Source organism: Pristis pectinata, chromosome 27 (assembly GCF_009764475.1).
Source record: "Pristis pectinata isolate sPriPec2 chromosome 27, sPriPec2.1.pri, whole genome shotgun sequence".
Lineage (NCBI taxonomy): Eukaryota > Metazoa > Chordata > Chondrichthyes > Rhinopristiformes > Pristidae > Pristis > Pristis pectinata.
Window position 1 is genome coordinate 28,278,457 of NC_067431.1, and position 22,194 is coordinate 28,300,650.

Consider the following 22,194-nt stretch of genomic DNA (forward strand, 5'->3'; position numbering starts at 1 on the left):
CATAACATGCAGTGAAGTTCCTTTACGCCAGGACATGACAAGTACCATTTTATTATGATTTTAATTACATGCTTAATAAAAATTAGTTTGAAAGACAATGGAAAAATGACTGCCAATCAAATGTTGGAACGGACATAAAGATAGGCTAACACGTTGCAACTTTCCTGCAAATCTGCATCTGTGTTGTTCCCTCCTACGTACATTATCTTGGTCCTATAATGGATGATGGGAAAAAAGGCAATCCAGAGGCCACCTAAGTCATATAGGAAAGAATGATTCCAGCTTTAATCTCCAAATTGACTATAATTTCAGTTATACAGCAATCCAGCCACTATAAATGGCCTATTTGCCTCTGATAACAATAACAAAATGCTGAAAGTATTCAGCAGGTCAAGCAGGATCTGTGGAAATAGAAACAGAATTAATAATTCAGGTCGACAATCATTTATCAGAATTGAAAAATCTTAGAACAGTTAGTCAGTTATCCATTCCAAGTGTTCTGACCGTATTATGTGTCAACATATTACTTAACTACCCTTACCTACCCTCCCTGATAAGTCAATCAATGAGATTAATTAAATCTTCTCCAAATGTTCTTTTTAAATGTTTTCAAATGATTTTCTGCTTCTCCTTTGCAGGGATTCAATTATTTTTTTCTACCCCATATTAAGTTCACAAGTCTGTAGTTCTTTGGAAAAGTTTCTTAAATTCAGCTCTAATGTTAGCGATTGGTTAATCCTCTGTCACTTCACCTTTATTTCATATATTAATGGGCCAGCTCATCTGACGGGATGTCTGCCCATGACTTGTTGATAGTTTGTGGACATTGTGTGTGCCTCATGCTGTTCACAAGCCGACCAGCCAAATGGTGACTGAATTTATCAGCCTGGGCCGCTGGTGAGCTCCACTCTGCTCATCGACACGGAGTGGAGGCCACACGACCAGCCTCCACACACACTGATGACCCGGAATATTTGGGTCCCCAGGCAATTGACAAGAAAATCCTTTGTGACATTTCTTAGCTATTTATTGGGATGGGGAGGGGCCGGCTCAGATGGTATCCCTGGGCAGGTTCTGAAATCACGCGCCAACCAACTGGCCACTGTCTTCACTGACATCCTCAACCTCTCACTTCAACAGTCTTCTCTCCCCAGATGCTTCAAGAAAACCTCCATCATTCCAGTCCCCAAGGAAAGTAAAGTGTCCTGCTTAATAACTACCGACCAGTTGCTCTAACATTTACCATAACGAAGTGGTTTGAAAGATTAGTAATAGCCCACATCAGCACCAGTCTCCAAGACAATCTGGACTCCTTGCAACTGCATACAGTTGTTACGGACTCAGTGAAAGTCCCTTTAAGATAGAGAGTGTGTGTGTATGTGTGTGTGGGGCGTGCTTACGTCAATAGAAGATAAAGGACGTAATGACGTTGTTGAAGAAGTCAGAAGAAGAAGAAGAAAGAGAGAGAGAGAAGGGAGAGAGACACCAGCCTGCTTGTTTTCTCTATCGATGGATGAGAAACAATAACTGTGTTTGCCACTGAAATCCATGTATGGAAGTTGGAAGTAATCCGGTGGAGTTCACTTTGTTGCTGACCTGTAGAAGGAAACAGGTATTTGTGTGTGGACGACCACGGTTCGGATGCTTTTCGGGGTGAGGAAGTCACTACCGAGTAAACACTGAAGTGTCGTTTGGGTTCCATCGTGGAACATTTGGATTTCGTATGTACTCTCTCTATGTTTTTCTACATCTACATCTTATCTTCAGACAACGGTGGTTGTTGAAGAAGCCCTTGCTCATGTTTCACCTTATGGCTTGCGGAACTGAACTTTAAGAACCATTCCGGAACTGGGAGTTTTGGACTTTGTCACACACACACACGACGAGTTTAGTTTTGGGGTTAACGTTCGAGGTTTAACATTCTTGAATTCTAACATACTAACATTTTTTTTTAAACTTTTATTTTACGTATTATCATAAGTAGTGATTAATAAAATAGTTTTTAACACTGAATCATGCTCAGTGTGTTTCTTTTGTTGCTGGTTTGTGACACAGTGAAAATAGGTCTATGGAGGACGCCATCTCCCTTATACTACATTCAGCTCTGGATCACCTCGACAATAATACTTATATCAGGATGCTATTTATTGACGACAGGTCAGCCTTCAACACCATAATACCATATAAGCTCATCTCTAAACTCCTGGACCTTGGTCTTGGGGCCCCCATCTGTAACTGGCTTCTAGATTTCCTGACCAGCAGATCTCAGTTAGTTAGAGAAACAAAGGACTGCAGATGCTGGAATCTAAGTGAAAAACACGATGATGCTGGAGGAACTCAGCAGGCCAAGCAGCATCCATGGAGAAAAGCAGGCGGTCAACATTTCAGGTCAGGACCCTTCTTCAGGACTGAGTCAGTTAGAATTGGTCACACCATTTCATCTACTCTGACCTTCAACACTGGTGCTCCCCAGGATTGTGTGCTCAGTCCCTGCTCTACTCTCTGTACACTCTTGACTATGTGGCCAGGTACAGCATCAACCGGATCTTCAAGTTCGCTGATGACAATACTGTTATCGGCTGGATCAACAACAATGATGAGATGGAGTACAGGAAAAAGTTTGCGAATATTGTGTCACGGTGTCAGAACAGCAACTTAGCCCTTAACATCAGCAGGATGAAAGACATGAGGAAGCGGGTGGGGGAGTGAACACAACCCTGTCCTTGTCAATGGAGCTGCTGTAGAGATGGTCAACAGTTTCAAGTTCCTTGGCATCCATACCACCAGCAACCTCAGCTTGCCCCTTCACATTGATGCAGTGACCAAGAAAGTGCATCAGCATATTCACTTTCTGAGGTGTTAGAGAAGATTCAGCATGTCCACGAGGATTCTCTCAAACTTCTGTAAATGTGTTATAGAAAGTATTCTGACGGGCTGCACCTCAGCCTGGTATGACAACTGCTCTGCTCTTGACCGACAAAACCTGCAAAGAGTGGTAAACACTGGCCAGTCCTTCCCAGGCTTGTCACTTCCTTCTGTCCAGTCCATCTTCACAGTGCATTGCTTCAGAAGGCTAATAATATCAAGGATGTCTGCCACCTTGGCCATTCCTTTTTCTCTCTTCTGCCTTCTGGGAGAAGATACAGGAGCTTGAAAGCCCAGATGACCAGACTGAAGAACTGCTTCTTCCCCACTGCTGTCAGACTTCTGAACCAATCACCTCTTTCACACCCCCCTCCCGGAGGTGCTGCACATTCTCTTACTCTAAATTCTACCTCTCTCAGTTATTCTGTTATTGTCACTTTAGCATTTCTTTTTGCACGACTTCAGTTTGCACTACAATCTTTCCACCATTCTGCTATTTTGCACTCGTCATTTTACTCATTGTTGAGCTTCATGTCAACAAGCAATTTCATTGCACCCTGACATATATGACAATAAACTAATCTAATCTTATCTAATCTAAATCATCTGCAGTGCTGAAGTAAACTTTATGTTAGAGCGCTGGACTACCAATTGTACAAGTAGTTTCACTGAAGTACTTTTCCCAGCTGTTTTCAAGGTTGTGAGCGAACAGAAAAAAATTGAGCAACAAGCTGTCATACACGATAGTGGAAACATTAGAGAAAACATATTTATAGTAATCCATTGAATTTAAATAAGAATGACCTTTAATAGTTGTTTTTTACTTGCAGCACGAACAGAACACTCTCTCCAAGAACCATTAAATCATTGGTTGTGCAATTTTCAGCATTCAGAAAATAAATAAAAGCACTCTTCAGTTACCCAGCAGGAAAGTTCCATTTGTATTCCCTGCAGGGAGATTAATTAGAAGAAAAATAAAAAATTAACTGCAATCTCAAATATAAAAACACCTCTTTCATAAAGCAGTGCAATGACGGTAGTGAACCACTCTGCACAAGTGGAGAATAGGTCAGGGCAGTCTCACACTACAGTTCCATTGCCTACCTGGCTGATCATATCATAACATTCACAATTCACTTAAACAAATCAGCAGCTTGAAAGGTTCTACCTCACTGAAGGAATCTTGGTAGATAGACCAGAGCTTAAACGTTTAGACAAAGCCAGGAGATGGGGAAGGGAGTGGGTAGTTCAGATTCAAATTCCTTTTCATCCACTGGGCCACCAGATGATTTCCTTTCCTGCTTTCATCTGGTGGCCCAGTTTACAGAGGAAAATCCCAGGCACAGCATCAAGCACAAATGAACTCTCAACAGAAAACATGGCAGTGAATCGAGAATTTAAGCCAGGTAATGAAAGTTGCATCCACACAATAGAAAGTAAAGTAGTAAATGTGTGGAACCTCACTTTCTGATTCATGGGTGCACTGCAATGTCAGTAATAATGCAAAGATAGCATTATTGATGCTAACAATCTAACTTGCATTTACCTTAAACTGTCAGAAACAAAATATGCTAGGTCAACACAAGAAATAATAAGCAGCAACAAATGAAGTCAATGGAACTAAATGCTGGAGCAGAGCAGAATGTGCATACACAATGATATGCCATTGTGTAATTAGTAATATTCGCACAGGAAAAATTTCTAAGCACTTATATTTTGAGATAATTTAATTTCCTGGAATTTCCTTCTTGGTCAATAGCGCTAATAATCTTATGCATGTACGTTGTTCAGACTTCATATGAAATAATGTGAAGAATAAACAAAATACGTGACATTGTTTTTACGACAGAGATTGCTAGCCAGTAATTATGTTGTAGAACACTATTAATTACATAACTTCAAGTAATTGATTGGCTGGGAAAGGTTGTAAACAGTGGCCCCAGTAAACAATGACTGAATTTTTGTTAGGAACTTTGGGTTTTTGGTATCAAACAATGAGCCTGTGGAAATCACAGGATTGCTAGCAGTTTCTCAGGATAACAATGCCAAACACTGGTAGCTTTACTACTGTAAAATCTTGGCCTACTTATCAATCCATTCACAAACTCAAGTTAGGCCACAACCACCTTCCCTGAGTAGGTAAGTATGGGTAGTAAACTTAAGCCTTGCCAACATTTACATTCTGTGACTGAACTTAAAAACTCAGAATAAAAGGCTATAAGTTAAACAAAAGGTTTTAATCCTGTTCACAAGCTTGCATCTTATTCATGGCAACCAAATAGGGCTTTATAAAATGAACTTCCATTACGTTGGAACATTCAAGTAACCCCACAGTTTTTAAATGTTGTTGCATTTGCTCTAGTTTATATACATATCCAAATATTTCTGAAGTCTTTTGAACATTATACAAAGCAAAGTGTCTGACACACCTAGAATTCCATGATGAATCCAACACACATAATTTTATGAGTTATGAGTATGTTCTGTCAAACTACTTAGGATATTCCACCTTTCTTTCTTGTAAATCAGTCGGCAGAGTTCACTACCATTGATCAGCAGGAGGTGGGACTCTGCTCAAACTTCAGGTGAATTAATGTGGCATCAATTTCAGATGAACTTCACTTTAGGAGTATCATGTTGCTATGAACTCTTAATGACCTTATAAAAAAACAAGGCTCTTGTCAAAACCGAAACACAACATAATGCTACTTAGGAAGCACATCATCCAAATCTAAATGCTTCTTTTGTGCCAGTCAAATGGATATAAGGGAGACAAATGTAATCTCATCTGCCTGAAACTGGAATGGAGTTAAGAGTTTTCTGAAACTACCATCCTTGCAGCCAAATGTCAACTAAAAATTATAAGAGTGAAAGAAATTATTTTCCACTCCTTAAGAGGCCAGAAATGCTTAAATGTTGCTTATTGACAGAAGTAGTGGATTGGGTTCACCTTGTAGTGGTCTAAAGCAATAGATGTCAGAGCTGATGCAAATAAAAGCAAAACAATGCACGCCCAGCAAGTAAGAATTCAGCTTTAAAGAGACCCACAGTTGAATACAATTCTTGGCCTTCCACCAAGAAGCCCTTCTTTTTAAACTGAAAGAAATCTGAAGTATTCAGACATTATATGTTGCTTATATTGCCCTATTGGCTGGGGTCCCTCCAACATACAACAAATGACATCAGGTACCTCCTTCACAGAACAATACCATTTTCGGTCAAGGGATTACTTGAGCAGCACCAAGACTAAAAATACACACAAGATTAATAGAAACAGCCTCATGGCAGAACTGTTCCTGCAGTAACTCTCCCTGGGAAGAAACCGACAGTGGCCTGTGGGTCCAGTTATCTGCTGAAAAAAGTATGCCTGATGTTAAGGAGCATGACTGTGCTGTATTAACTGATGACTTCATGTCAGCTAAAACTTGAGGCCAGTATATATTCAGTTGACTTTGAGCTAATATTACACATGCCAGATCATGTTGCCAATTGCAGGCTCAAGATTCCAGCAATATCCAATCTCAGAGTTCATCTTTTCTCACAACTGTAAATCATAAATAGCATTACATTTCAATTAAATAGATTTGACTCATACTGCTACCAACATATGTCCTTTTGGTAAAATATTTCTTAAAATATCAGGAGGATTAATTATATCTGTCTACTTAGTGCAGCACATAAAGCCATAAAGTAACTTGTTTACAACAGTGCCACCTAACCAGAAGCAAGAGATTTATTTCAGGAAGACAACTTGCTTTGCACACATAATATAAGTGAAATATGCTGGGGTGAAGTTCATCCCATGTTCTATGCACTGCATCCCTGCATGTGATGTTCTGAAATGTGGTTCTTGAATTTCAGAAGCACATACATTACTACGTTACATGCTTAATGCAGATAACAGAGAGCACATTTCTATACAGCATTGTAAAGGTCTTGTATATTTACAACCTTTCATAATTTAAATCTAACTATTTGAAGTTTTAGATCTAGATAAAACATTTTTAGTACCAAAAGAGAGCAGATTTTGTTAATATAATGCTAGTTGACTGACATGTATTTTGATGCAAGAATAACGAGGTGGCCATTTGTTAAGAAATTTAACAAAAAACAAGGACAACTTACAATGTCCATGCATTAGAATTCAATTATAATTGCATCACAAGATCACAAGACAAGGGAGCAGAAGTAGGCCATTCGGCCCATCGAGTCTGCTCCAAGGAAAAGGGAAAAAAAAGAAATGAGAAATTGGGGGGGGGGCAGGTGAAAAAAAAACACAGGATTCTAACCCCAATTTCCGGCCTTATCCCCATATCCCTTGACACCCCGACCATTTAGATATATGTCTATCTCTTCCTTAAACGCCTCCAATGATCTGGCCTCCACTGCTGTACCTGGCAAGGAATTCCACAAATTCACCACCCTCTGGCTAAAGAAATTTCTCCTCATCTCTGTTTTAAACCTGTACCCTCTAATTCTAAGATTGTGCCCTCTGGTCCTGGACTCACCCACCAAGGGAAACAGCCTAGCCACATCTACTCTGTCCAGTCCTTTCAACATTTTAAATGTCTCCATGAGGTCCTCTCTCATTCTTCTGTACTCCAGTGAGTACAGTCCAAGAGCCGACAAACGCTCATCATACGTAAGCCCTTTCATTCTGGGAATCATCCTCGTAAATTTCCTCTGAACCCTCTCCAACATCAGCACATCTTTCCTAAGATATGGGGCCCAAAACTGTGCACAGTATTCCAAATGAGGCCTCACTAGTGCCCCGTAGAGCCTCATCAACACTTCCTTACTTTTATACACTATACCTCTCGAAATGAATGCCAACATAGCATTCGCTTTCTTTACCACCGATCCGACCTGGTGGTTAACCTTTAAGGCATCCTGCCCAAGTACCCCCAAGTCCCTTTGTACTTCTGTACTTTGAATTTTCTCTCCTTCTAGATAATAATCTGCCCGTTTATTTCTGTTTCCAAGTGTACAACTGCACATTTCTCAACATTGAATCTCGTCTGCCATTTCCTTGCCCAATCTCCTAAACTATCCAGGTCTCCCTGCAACCTTCCTGTCTCCTCAATACTCCCTACTCCTCCACCTACCTTGGTGTCATCTGCAAACTTAGCCACAAAACCATTTACTCCATCATCCAAATGGTTAATGTACAAGGTAAAAAGAAGCGGCCCCAACACCGACCCCTGCGGAACACCACTAGTAACCGGTAGCCAACCAGAACAAGATCCTTTTATTCCCACCCTTTGCTTCTTGCCAACCAGCCAATGCTCCACCCATTCTGTTATCCTACCTGTAATTCTATGACCTCTCATCTTATTAATCAGTCTCTTATGCGGCACCTTGTCGAAGGCCTTTTGAAAGTCTAAATACACAACATCTACCGCCTCTCCCTTATCCACCCTACCTGTGTTTTGTTCAAAAAACTCCAATAGGTTGGTCAGGCAGGATCTTCCCTTCACAAAACCATGTTGGCTAGGACCTATCTTGCCTTGCACCTCTAGGTATTCCATAACCCCATCCTTGAGGATCGATGCCAATAACTTTCCCACCGCTGATGTCAGACTAATAGGTCTGTAATTTCCTTTATGCTGCCTCCCATCCTTCTTATACAGCGGAACTACATTTGCGACCCTCCAGTCCTCAGGAACCATGCCGGAGTCTATCGCTTCCTGGAAAATTATCACCAATGCCTCCGCTATCTCTAAAGCCACCTCCTTCAGAACCCGGGGATGCACCTCATCCGGTCCAGAAGACTTATCAGTCTTTAGCCCATTTAGTTTTCCTAGCACCTACTCTCTAGTAATCTTAACTGAACTCAGTTCCATTCCGTGAGACCCCTGACTAACCGGTATATTGATGATGTCCTCCACAGTGAAGACCGATTGCATGAGCTGTTAAAATTGCCCTTCTTTACAAGTAGCTTATCTACAGGTCCATCAAATGGTGTGATATTGCTGTATATTCCCACTAGTTACCCATAAATCCCATGAAAAAGTTAGCTTGCTTTAATTGTAAATCCTCAATGAAATTACAATTATCATAATACAATAAGAAGGGAAAACAGCATTATCCTGGGTGGTATATTTAATCTCACTGGTTTCATAGTTGAAAAATTGCTCAATACAATTTCTTCCAGGTTTCGAGAGATCGAGATCTTCTCTTTCTCCAGTGGTATGACTGTGCCATCTGCTGGCAGCAGGAGAGAAAATCTTTTCTCCATTTTGGAGAATTAAGTCATTTTCTGCTCAAACAAACTGAACTTTCCAATATTAGCATTTGAAAAAAGAGCATAAGCAACACAGCAAAGCAGAAATGCGGTACAGAAAAATTAAAAATGCCAGTGAATGAATTCACAACTTATGAAGTAAACTGTGTCATGTTGTTAGTAATATTTGGAGTTTTACTACCCAGAAGCAAGCAGTGTAGTTGCAAGAGCTGAAGGCAAATGAGGCAGCAGAATGCTGCAAGAATCCCCTCCCTACCAATGCCAGTGAAACTTTTCCTTGGTTGTCACTGTTTGTCCTCCCAGCATTAAATAATGCCAGTGTGCCGGTTTCCAGAGAACAGGCCAATTTCAACTTTACAACACCAGGGGGCAATCAGTGCAGCCGCAGTACACTGAGGCAGCTGATGAAGTCCACCACTGCCAGTGATGCAGAGAAGAACCTCAGCCAGCAGCAATTAACTTTGTCTTCAAGTATCCTTAATTGCAGCTCAATAGCATCTGGTTCAGTAAAAGTCTCCTAAAATAATTGAAAATCTTCACCTTCTGCTCCATCAGAACATCCTCCTCCTCCCCTTCCGAACATCACAGCCTGCCTGCTTGCCAGTGAAACTTTCTGGACAGAGAAAAGCAAGTGGTATGGATCCCTCCAGGACACCACCCTACATATTTAATGAGGCAAACCAGAAATACCACAGGTTCGTGTTCTGGTTGGTTTCCTTGTTTAGATTACAAGCAAGACTGTAATTTTCCCACTGTTACTGAACATGTTTTGGTGCCTGAGGTGCCAGACACTGGTACAACTTGAAAGCAGATTTTAACAAAAATATAATTAGCAAAATACAAGGACTTGCTAATTGAATTGTCATATCTGCAGAGCTACGTTGTCAAATTTCTTGAATCTCAAGGTTAAAAATTGAAATTCTGAATGTTTTGCAACAATATGGCCTGCCTAAAAGGTGCTTGCAATGCCATCAGCTCACCTATAATTGCACCTTTGCAAATGCTCTGTTTATTTTCTCCATTGATCCTTGGCGCAGTGTTGCAGGTAATAGAGGTGCTGCTTCACAGCACCAGAGGTTCAAGCCTGAGCTTGGTTGGGTTTATTATGAGCTTGACAGCATATAAGGAGTGTTTAGATGAGCATATGAAATGCTTAGGCATAGAGGGCAATGGACGAACTACTGGGTGATGGGATTGATACAGGAGAGTACCCACTGGTTGGCACGGATGAGTTGAGCCGAATGACCTGCTTCTATGCTGTACAATTCTATCTCTTAGAGTGCTGATAAAAGTCTACCATGTTGTTGTGGGATTGGAATTGCATATTCATTTATTCAATGAGTAAATTTATAGCCACTTTTGGAAAGGTATGGAAGACTTTGTCTTTCTTGGTATGTAGGATTGCGGAAACCCCAGGTGCAGCAATTTTTGAGATGCTCTCTTTTACTCCAAATGTGTCTCAATCCCAATCAAAGAGCTTTCTCCTCTGCTCCATATACATCTTTATGCACTTCTCATATCAGTCAGTCTTTCAGGTTCATTAAGTTTGGCAAGTTAAATCCTATGGATCTGTAACTGTTGAGACTGCCAAACACATTTTTCCTTAGGATCATTTCACAGCCTCACTCTAAGCAAGAGAAAGCAGTATGTTGGACTGTGAAGTGAGCATTACACACAGAGCTCTTGCAACCTATATTAATGTAAGGTTAAGATTTGGAGGTACTGAATGTGAGAACATTGCAAGTTTTGATGGATGTAGTTCCCAATGCTGCAGTCAACACAGAGTACACTCATTATTCTGGGATAGTCCACTGTGAACCATTAATGTTGGTCCTTTAAATATCAAGCACTATTGTTTTCTCCTCATTCCACCCAAGAACAACAAGTAAATGACTGCTGGACAGCCAATTCTCTCCAGAACAGTCAGTTAAATAACTTCATTGATAAGATATCCTAAAATGGATAACCACAGTGAAGCAGCTGAAGTAATTTTTGCTGTCAACATAGTTGCAGCTTATTTTCAATAAAGAATAGCTGAAAAAATTCACTCATGATAATAAAGGAATAAGTAGTACAAGCTCTTGAATGAAAACATTTTGATGTAGGGCGAACAAGTTTCTTACATATCGTGTTTAGTCTGTCAGAGATTAAAATGACGTGAGCAAGGTAATGGACACAACATGAGAAACACACATAATGACCCAGTTTCCTCAATACTAACATTTTATTTCATAATAAAATGTGAGTACTGAATTTACATACTTGATCAACTGTTTCCTTCTGTTCCAGCTCAAACTAAAGAATCATGACAAACACATAAAAACACTGAATAATGGTAAAGAAAATATAAAACCAACTACTCAGGAAGCATTAAGAGATTTTGGATCCATTTGTAAATAATTTTTGTGGCCACATTGTCTAAAGAAATTAAATATTTTCCCTGCTAAATATATTCTATCAAAAAAGTGATAGGATTAAATCAGACACATTTGACAGCTAAGTTATGAAAAAACTTTTGTTTAATCCTCAATTGGCCAACAAATTGTTGCCAAGTGTATTTTTAAAGAAGTTGGATTAAATGTTCCTGTCAACTCTCACAAATTCAGATCAATTGAATTAAAAACATACCACCACTCCTATAGTTAGCTCAAACAAATAAAACCAACTGAATCTGTCTTATCTACCTTCCCAAATTATCTACACAGCACTCTTGATGAAATTATGAGAAACCACATTATTAAACACCAGCTATCTCACAGCTTACAAGGCACAGTTAAAATTCTAAGTGGCACTGGTCTAAGGAGTAACTGAGCAGGGGAAGGTCCTTATTGTATGCAATAATTTTTCTCTGTGTTGCCACGCTATTACCTCTAGAGTCCTCTCAGGATGTATTCTTGGAAACCACCTATTTTTTAGCTACATAATCACCCTAAGCAACATCATCCAAAAATTCAGCATCAGATCTACATGTACACTGACAACATTCGGTTCTGCTTCAAGCCATCTCCCATCCACTGTCTGTGTTGTCGGACATCCAGTTCATGCAGAAATGAGACATTACAGGCTAAAATTTTGTCTGCACAACATCGAGAAAAAAAGGTGCTACAAGCTGGAAATCATGTTAGGCAGCATTAAAGCAATTTTGCAAACACTATATGAGCTATTTTTTGTTCTATGGATCATTTTTTCTGGTATCAAACAGATGTCAACTGCAGTGCAGTGCCCAAAAGTTATCAGTGAGATTTTCAACCACATTGGTCTGAATAACAACCGAAAATGCAAGAAATACTCAGCAGGTCAGGCAGCTGTGGAAAGAGAAACAAGAGTTAATATTTCAGGTCGATGTTCTTTCTTCTGAATCATTAACTCTGTTTCAACCTACACAGATGCTGCCTGAGCTACAGAGTAGTCCCAGCCTTTTTGTTTATATTTGAGATTTCCAACATCTGCAGATTTTTGCTTTTGGACTCAGCATTCATTTACAGAAGAACAAGCTTTTACAAGTGCTGAAGCCGCAAGATCAGTATCAAAAAAGTCAGTCACAATAAACCTGCGTTTATAATCAGATTGCTGCACATCACAGTGCACACTCGCAGTTTTCTCTGTGCACTGTTCACACTTAACACTGACACTTTCTTACATCTTCAAACACTTTGCTGCAATCAATGGCCACTTCAGACCTAACACTCCTCTTAATAAATGACATGGGCATGCAAAATACACCCCCCCACTACAACCATCACTCTCACTCTCAACTTCCTTGCCTCAGGATAATTCCAGCCTGAACCTGATGATATATAATATATCTCACAGTTTGCTGCATTACAGAGCTCATCGACACTCTCTATTCCACAATACTAGGCTTCATTTAATTCTTCCACAGAGGCTGGCAGATCACATTGCAGGAATCAGGCTACACTGCAGACTTCCCCTAAGAACAGGCAATCAGAGACTGCACTCATGCCCTTATAGAGGCCTTGCAGGCTACCACCTGCCAAGGGTGCCTGTACCCTGTAGTTCTGGAGGTCGCTGTCAGGGTAACCTACTGTCCCTATTAGGAAGGGCATCCCATTCTATAATACAATATTGTTTGCCCGTGTACAGAATCTGTGTTCTTTCATACTACATTTTTGTAATCAATTCACAAAGAAAATGGAACAAACTATGCAATTAGTTTTGTGATAAATATATTGTAGATCTTATTGCACAAAATGTGCCAGTTAAGGCAATTAGAATAAAAAGTACACATAATTGAGCATAATTTCTCCCAAATTTTTAATACCAATCTAGAAAGAAACTAAAAAATGCATGTGAAGAAGGAATATTTGCATTTGTTTAGCACCTTATCATCATCCTGCTGAAATATCAAAACACAATGAAATGTCAAGACTATTGTTTCGGGAACTGACTTAACTAAAATAATCCTGCTCAGCATCCAAACTGAAAACAGCATTAACATTTGAAAAGGAGGGACAAGCATGTTCTGGACCAGCCTTTCAGCAAGATATTTACTTTACAATATAAAAAAAATTCTTTCCAAAAATATGACCATTTTATAATTAATGACCAAGGTGAGTTCCAATAAAATGTCTAATGCTGTTACCATTGTATCACCATCTGTTTAATAACTTGTAGCTTGAATAATATTAAACGTAATATTCAATATTGAAGTTAATGCCCATTTTTCACCCTGCACCCCTGCCCAAGGGGATGACGTCTCCCCAGTTTGAAAACCAAAGCCACAAAACCTCTATGTAAATACCGGAATCAGTATAAATGCTGAATCATGTAAACAATTAAACATCTTCAGTATTAGGTAATCAATTTCCACCCATTTGCAACTTTAACAAGACAAGCTAATTTGTCTGGGATTTACAATGAAAGCCTGTTATCACTAAACTATTTAGACTGAATTACATTTGTTGGATATTTTTAAGGCCACAGTATCTAATAAATGGATGCTGATAAACAAAAGGGTTGAAATTACTGTTAGTGACTTCATAAGATTAACATTAACCACATCTATGTAACATTCTGGTATTTTAATATGTTAAAATCTGTTTATTCTAAGTAGAGCTTTTTACAGATGCACCATAGAAAGCATTCTATCCGGATGCATCATGGCTTGGTACGGCAACTGCTCTGCCCAAGACCACAAGAAACTGCAGAGAGCTGTGGACACAGCCCAGCACATCACGAAAACCAGCCTCCCCTCCATAGACTCTGTCTATACTTCTCACTGCCTCGGTAAAACAGCCAACATAATCAAAGAGCTCTCCCACGCCGGACATTCTCCCTTCTCCCCCTCTCATCGGGCAGAAGATACAAAAGCCTGAAAGCATGTACCACCAGAAGAAAGGACAGTTTCTATCCTGCTGTTATAAGACTGGTTCCCTAGTACGATAAGACGGACTCTTGATTTCACAATCTACCTCATTATGGCCTTGCACCTTATTGTCTGCCTGCACTGCACTTTCTCTGTAACTGTAACACTTTATTCTGAATTCTGTTACTGTTTTCCTTTGTATTATCTCAATGCATTGATGCGATGAAATGATCTGTAGGGATGACATGCAAAACAAAGTTTTTCATTGTACCTTGGTATGTGACAATAATAAACCAATTACCAATTAAAAGGGTTGGGGCCACTGCTAAAACAGTATATTAAGTTACAGCTGGCAACTTAAATCCGAGCTAATATATGCAGTTTAGGTTTGCCATAAGTTTGAGATGAAGGGAAAAGCACGAGGGCCCACTATGCCCAACTTTAAGAACAGAATTACAAAGCTAAACTCTGCATATGCAAATGACCTGAAATAAAAACAGAAAAAAAATCCTGTAATTATTCAGCAGGTTAGACAGCATCTCTGGAGAAAGAAACTGTTTCCAGTCAGTGATCTTTTAACTATGTTTGCCAGTAAAACCATGAGAAAATTAAGAGGAAAAGAGGGATGATTCTTTTCCACTCCTTTGATTGAGTCAGTGTTTTTAATTATGTGCTTTAATTAACTTTATTTTAAGAAAAATATTTACTTTTTTTTAGAATTACTTACTTCCATTTCAATTGTTTTTAAATGTCTCTATAAAAATCCCTTACAGCTTTCATAGCTGTCAAAGCCTCATCCCTGGCTCTGCTGCTGTGTAACTGTGTCAGGGGCATTTCACAGCAGTACAGCACCAACTGGCCCAGTCATCGCTCAGAGCTTGCTCCTTGACCTGAGGAGGTGGAAGGCCAGTGAGGGTGGCCGTCTGCATCTGCCCTGGGTAAGTACAGTGATCCTGGTCCAGTGTTACCTGGCCCAGTATTTATAACTAAGTCAGGAGGGTTTGTCTAAGATATGAATAATAACGTTGTTTATAAACCATAGAACCATACAGCACAAAACAGGCCCATCGGCCCACCATGTTGTGCCGTCCATCAAACCACCCTCACACTATCTAACCCTTTCCTCCCGCATATCCCTCTATCGCACATTCCAACAAACTCTTGAACCTGTCCAATGTATCTGCCTCCATCACCACACCAGGCAGTGCATTCCATGCACCAACCACTCTCTGGGTGAAAAACCTCCCCCTGACATCTCCCCTGAACCTCCCACCCATAACCTTAAAGCCATGCCCTCTTGTCGTGAGCATTGGTGCCCTGGGAAGGAGGCGCTGACTGTCTATCTATTCCTCTCAATATTTTATATACCTCTATCATGTCTCCTCTCATCCTCCTCCTTTCCAGTGAATAAAGCCCTAGTACCTTAAGCCTCTCCTCATATTCCATACACTCTAATCCAGGCAGCATCCTGGTAAATCTCCTCTGCACCCTCTCTAATGCCTCCACATCCTTCCAATAATGCGGCGACCAGAACTGAACACAGTACTCTAAGTGTGGTCTAACTAGAGTTTTGTAAAGCTGCATCATCACTTCGCGGCTCTTAAACTCAATCCCACGACTTATGAAAGCTAACATCCCATAGGCCTTCTTAACTGCTCTATCCACCTGTGAGGCAACTTTCAGTGAACTGTGAATATGAACCCCCAGATCCCTCTACTCCTCTACACTGCCAAGTACCTTACCATTTACCTTGTACTCTGCCCTGGAGTTTGTCCTTCCAAAGTGTACTACCTCACACTTCTCTGGATTGAACTCCATCTGCCACTTGTCAGCCCAGCTCTGCATCCTATCAATATCCCTCTGTAAGCTCCGACAGTCCTCCACACTATCCACAACACCGCTGATCTTAGTGTCATCTGCAAACTTACTAACCCAGCCTTCCACCCCCTCACCTAAGTCATCTATAAATATCACAAAAAGTAGAGGTCCCAGAACCGATCCCTGAGGGACACCACTAGTCACTGCCCTCCAATCCGAGGGCACTCCCTCCACCACAACCCTCTGCTTTCTACAGGCAAGCCAATTCCTAATCCACACAGCCAAGCTTCCCTGGATCCCTTGGCCTCTGACCTTCTGAAGAAGCCTACCATGAGGAACCTTATCAAACGCCTTACTAAAATCCATATAGATCACATCCACTGCACTACCCTCATCAATCTTCCTCATCACCTCCTCAAAGAACTCTATCAGGCTTGTGAGGCAAGATCTTCCCTTCACAAAGCCATGCAGGCTGTCCCTAATCAGTCCATGAGTCTCCAGGTGTTCATAGATCCTATCCCTTAGAATCCTTTCTAACAGCTTACCCACCACAGACGTGAGACTCACCGGTCTGTAATTCCCCGGACTATCCCTACTACCTTTTTTGAACAAGGGGACAACATTCGCCACCCTCCAATCCTCCGGCACCATCCCCGTGGACAACGAGGACTCAAAGATCCTTACCAGCAGTTCAACAATCTCCTCCCTCGCCTCTCGAAGCAGCCTGGGGAATATCCCGTCAGGCCCCAGAGATTTATCTGTCTTGATATTATTTAACAACTTCAACACATCCTCTGTCTTGATATCTACAACCTCGAGAACATTACCCTTACCAGCACTCCCTTCCGCTTCATCAAGACCCGTCTCCTTGGTGAATACCGAAGAGAAGTATTCATTGAGAACTTCTCCCACTTCCGCCACCTCCAGGCACATTCTCCCACCTTTGTCTTTAATCGGACCTACCTTTACCCTAGCCATCCTCCTACCCTTCACGTACGTGAAAAAGGCCTTGGGATTTTCCTTAACCCTACTAGCCAATGCCTTTTCATGTCCCCTTCTAGCTCTCCTCAGCCCTTTCTTAAGTTCCTTCCTTGCTACTCTATATTCCTCATGGGCCCTGTCTGAACCTTGCTGCTAATACCTTATGTATGCTACCTTCTTCTCCCTAACTAGTCGTTCCACCTCTCTCGTCACCCACGGTTCCTTCACCCTGCCATTCCTTCTCTGCCTCACCGGGACATTATCCCTAACATCCTGCATAAGATCCCTGAACATCGACCACATCTCCATAGTACATTTCCCTTCAAAAATTTTCCTTCAAAAATTATGTTACGGAAGACAAAACAGATGGGGCTCATGGGGTTCTGAGGTGAAAATTACCAACGCGAGCTCCATCTAGAAGGTTATTAATTCCAACTAGTTTAATTTTTCATCAACTTTGTGAACCCATTGGTTTTAAAGGAATGTTTTCCCATTTTGTTAAAGGTTACCATAATTTTAAAAAAGCTATTTTTGAGTCATAGCCTGATAATTTACACTAAGATAATGAGATTTTTTTTTAATTCACTCATAGGCATTGCATCAAGGTCCACATTTCATGCCCATTGCTAATTTCCTTTGAGAAAGTGGTGGAATCATTCCAGTCTGTGAAATACAAGTACTTTTGAGTTGACGGAAGATGCAGGATTGACTCAACGATAATGAAAGAACAATGATACATTTGCAAGTCAAAATAGCGTGTGACTTTTTTTTAAAGTTCTTCATTTCTCAAGGATTGTGGGCTATGGATGGGAAAGACAATCCTAGGGATGTTCACATCTTATTGGGAGTCTAAGGAGCAAATCAGGTGAAGATGGAGCATATTGTCGGCTCTCAGGCAGATTTGCACAAAAATTAAAGTTTTAACTCCAAGAATTCAGTTAATCCAGAAATCAATAGTTGCATTATCATTACCTATTTTTTCTAACATTGCAATGTCTTAGAATTTTGTTTTTATAAATCAATTCTGCACATACTAATCATAGTAACTATTATTATTAATGCTCAGGAGAAATTACAGAGCACTGCACAAGTGCAGCACCATTCCCCTCAAAATGACCTATGCACTGAAATATTTATTTTACAAACCATCTTTATGGCCTCTCTGAGAGATATTGTCAATCAGTGTTCAACCACAAACATTTTTGTTCCATGGATTAATAACCACAGAAATAAGAAGAAGACCAGGTTTGCCCTAACTTGCTTCAGTTAATATTCTCACAAACAAATAAAGCTTTCATCTCAATAACCTTTACTAATTCAATCCATTCCATTTAATAACTGCATTCTACAGCAAGGATATCCTTTTCAAAATTCAACATTTTCCTCCAAATTATAAAGTACTGATCTAGAAGGAGATACACTTGTATTAGTACAGCAGAGCTACAAATGGTCACTTACTGCTTAATCAAGTAATAAAATGTGTCAAAATTATAATCAGATTTCAAGCAGTCAAATTCTAGAAAAGAGTCTTCCTAGAAATACTGAACTGTCCTTTGTCTTCAAAGCATTGACAAAGTAACATGTGTTTTCCTAATTTAATCTCTAGTTTTCAGTGTTTGAAATGCTCCATTTTATTTCTTAAGGTTTGATGTCCATGAAATTAACATTACATTCAGTGCAGTGGGAAAAAGCACAGAGCATGAATGTATCAAGAGACCACAATTCCACATTACTTGGTCAATTTATTCATGTTTTAACAAAATTAAGTGGCAACAATTACCAGGGGGCAACTTTACAAGGTGCTAATATACAGGGAAACACAAATAATGGGAACAAAGCATTTACGATCTGGAGTACGTAAACTGAATATAAATTCTGACAAGTTCAAAATTGCCACATGTATCCTGCTTACCAAGCACCCTCGTAACTCCTAATTAACATGGTATCTCCCAACCCAAGAACTTGAATTCGACAGCTTCATCCTCTCTGTTAAATTCAACCACAGTCAAATAATAACATAGCATTTAAGAATATGAAAATGGGCCAGATTTTGCTGAACAAAATTATATCAATGCACAAATCTATCTGCCATTTGTGACTTAGAGATATCCCATGAGTTGGATCTCACCATGTTTTTGACTAATTTGCACCAGTCTCTCATTAGCTTTATGAAAACATCATTTTGTACTTAATCTTATTATTTTTCATGATATTATAGCAATTTCACATTAATTTTCCATTAAATTTAACACAGCAAGTTGTCATCATCACCAATGTCCTCACCAATGGGATCATTTATCAGACTGACAATCAAGCTCTCCCATAAAAGGCAAACAATTATAAGAGTGCAGTCTCCAACCTCGAAGTCGTGAATTTATTTGATTATTTTAGGAACACCAAATTTAAACTCTTTTTATACTTTTGTCTCCCAACTATTGTTGCCCTCACTTCTTAATTCAATCCTACTTTCCCCCTCTGTACACAGACTGGAATTCACCAAATCCATTTTAATCTCCTCCTTAATCTGCTGCTGTTTATATATACATAAGAATTAGAAGCATGCCTGCTCTGCCATTCAATAAGCTTATGGCTATTTTTCCTCTCAGTGCGCCCTTCCTGTGCCAATCCCTTGATTCCCTCAATATCTAAAATTTTATCAACCTCTGTCTTGAATACACTCAACAACTGAGACTCCCAGCTATCTCGGGCAGAGAATTACAAAGATTCAATAAGCTCTGTATGAGGAAACTTCTTATTTTAGTGCTCAGAGGCATTTCAAGTCACCTCATCCAAAGAAACCATCATCCATACCTCGGCCCTGTGTGGCTGGGTATCCTGCAGACTTACTTCAAAGCAGTCAAACACCATCCTGACTTCCAGTCCTTCTTCATTATTGGGTGTGAATCCTGGAGTTCTCTGCCCCAGAACACCATGGGAGTAACTTCGCCAAAAGAGATATATCAGTTCAAGAAGGCATTGCACCATTACCTTCTCAGGGGCAATGAGAGAATTTCTTCTTAAATATTCACTTTCAGGACCTGGACACTGTTGGCAATAAGTACTGGCCTTGCCAACAGTATCCAGGTCCTGAAAGTGAATATTTAAGAAGAAATAGCAGTAGGCCATTTGACCCCTCATGCCTACTGTGCCATTCAATTAGACTGTGGCTAATTTTCTACCTCAGAGCAATTTTCCTGCATTAACCATGTATCCCTTAAATCCCCTAGTATCTAAAAACTATCGCTCTCTGACTTGAACATACTCAGCAACTGAACCTCTGAGTCTCTTATGATTCACTAACCTGTGGGTGAAGAAATTCCTTCTCGTCTGTCTTGAAAAGCCAATCCCTTACTTTGAGACAGGGACCCCTGGTTTTAAGACATTCCTGCTGGAGGAAACATCATCTCTGCATTAACTGTCAACCCCCATAAAAAAAACTGTATCCTTCAATGAAATCACCTTTTACTTAAAGAGTATAAGAGCAGTTTGCTTGATCTCCCCTCCTATAACAAACCCACCAACCCAGGAATCAATTTGGTGAACATTTGTTGATCTCTCTGAATTACAAGTATATCTTTCCTCAGGTAGGGAGAACAGACATATATACAAAATTCTTGGTCTGTATAAATGTTGCAAGGTATCTTTAGTCTTCATCTGAAGTCATCTTGCAATAAAGAGCAGCAGACAGTTTGCCTTCCAAATTGTTTGCTGAACCTACAAGTAAACTTTCAGTGGTTCATGTACAAGACCACCTAAGTCCCTCTGAACACTCATACCTTTTCAGTGACACATCATTTTAAAAATACTTCACTTACTCACTTAATAGGATTTGGAAGGAGGCTACTCAGCCCATCCAGAGCATGCTGGCTCCCAGTTGAGCAATCCCATCAGTTCCATTCCCTTCCAAGTCTGCCCATTAACTCCCCATTGAATTTTTTGCCATTCTCCTAACTAAGGGTTAATTTACAGCACCAATTAACCTGCCAGCGTATCTTTGGGAACATGGGAGGAAACCAGAGCACCTGGCAGAAATCCATACAGTCACGGGGAGAATATGCAAACTCCCACAGACAACATCCAAAGTCTGGATCGAACCCAGGCCCTGGAACTACAAACAGCATTTTTGTCAACAACTGGAGATTAATACTGAACATACTGCTTTCTTTATGCAAGTATTTTGGTAAAAGCAATACAAATCCTGAGATCCTGGTAAAGCACAGTATAGTCTACTTGTGATTATTGCTAAAGTGCATTCAAGGGTACAGTACCTATCCTGATTTATTTAGTTTTTTTTACGCAAGAATAACTCATTGTTATGAAAAACATATGTATAAAAACCATTTGGTTGAATCGTGCCTTTGTGCTGCTGTCAAATTCTATTTTCATACAGTTAAAATGGGTGCCTAAAAATTAGATTAGATCTATTTGAGTCTGCTAAAGCATCACTGCATGCAACACTGGTACCAGTTCCATAGTCCTAAAAAAATATCCTTAAACTTGATGAAAAGTTCTTTGAAAGAGCACCATGGTATTTGCCTCGAAAGCCACAGTAAGTGCCTAGATGCCCTTACCCTGAAGCCAGCAGCTTGAAAAGCTCTCAACTGCTGTGCTGATCACAGGGAAGGTCGCCAGGTCTTAATAATGACCAGCTGCATAAAAAGCTGCCAGGGAGGTGTGGGAAAATGCAGGGGAGGAAAGACATGGTAAACCTCTGTGTAAACAAACCCTCTCTGCACTGATCAAGTCCTGCACTGTGGGTGCCCCATGTCACTGTAAGGTGAAGGATGGCAGTGAGGCAGAGATGGCAACACATCACACTGAAGTGCAAAAATTAGAAAGGTAATTGGTAAATGACTGTCACATATACCGAGATACAGTGAAAAGGTTTTTTTTCTGCATGCTATCCAGACAGATCATTCCATACATGTGCATCTAGGTAATACAAAAGGAAGACAAAACA

The 22,194-nt window shown here is 40.2% G+C and overlaps 1 protein-coding gene across 2 annotated transcripts in view; it reads right to left on the reverse strand.

The window, feature by feature from the left end:
• snx19b (sorting nexin 19b) overlaps positions 1–22,194 on the reverse strand; it is a 129,263-nt gene that overhangs the window by 49,895 nt on the left and 57,174 nt on the right. The window contains exon 9 of one of the 2 annotated variants that reach the window (XM_052039802.1): positions 20,539–20,619. The exons of the other annotated variant lie outside the window; for it this stretch is intronic. Within the exon in view, the coding sequence (XP_051895762.1) occupies positions 20,583–20,619 (37 nt within the window). The 3' untranslated portion in view covers positions 20,539–20,582. Of the gene's footprint in view, positions 1–20,538; positions 20,620–22,194 lie in introns of those variants that run through there. 2 annotated transcript variants of the gene reach the window in all.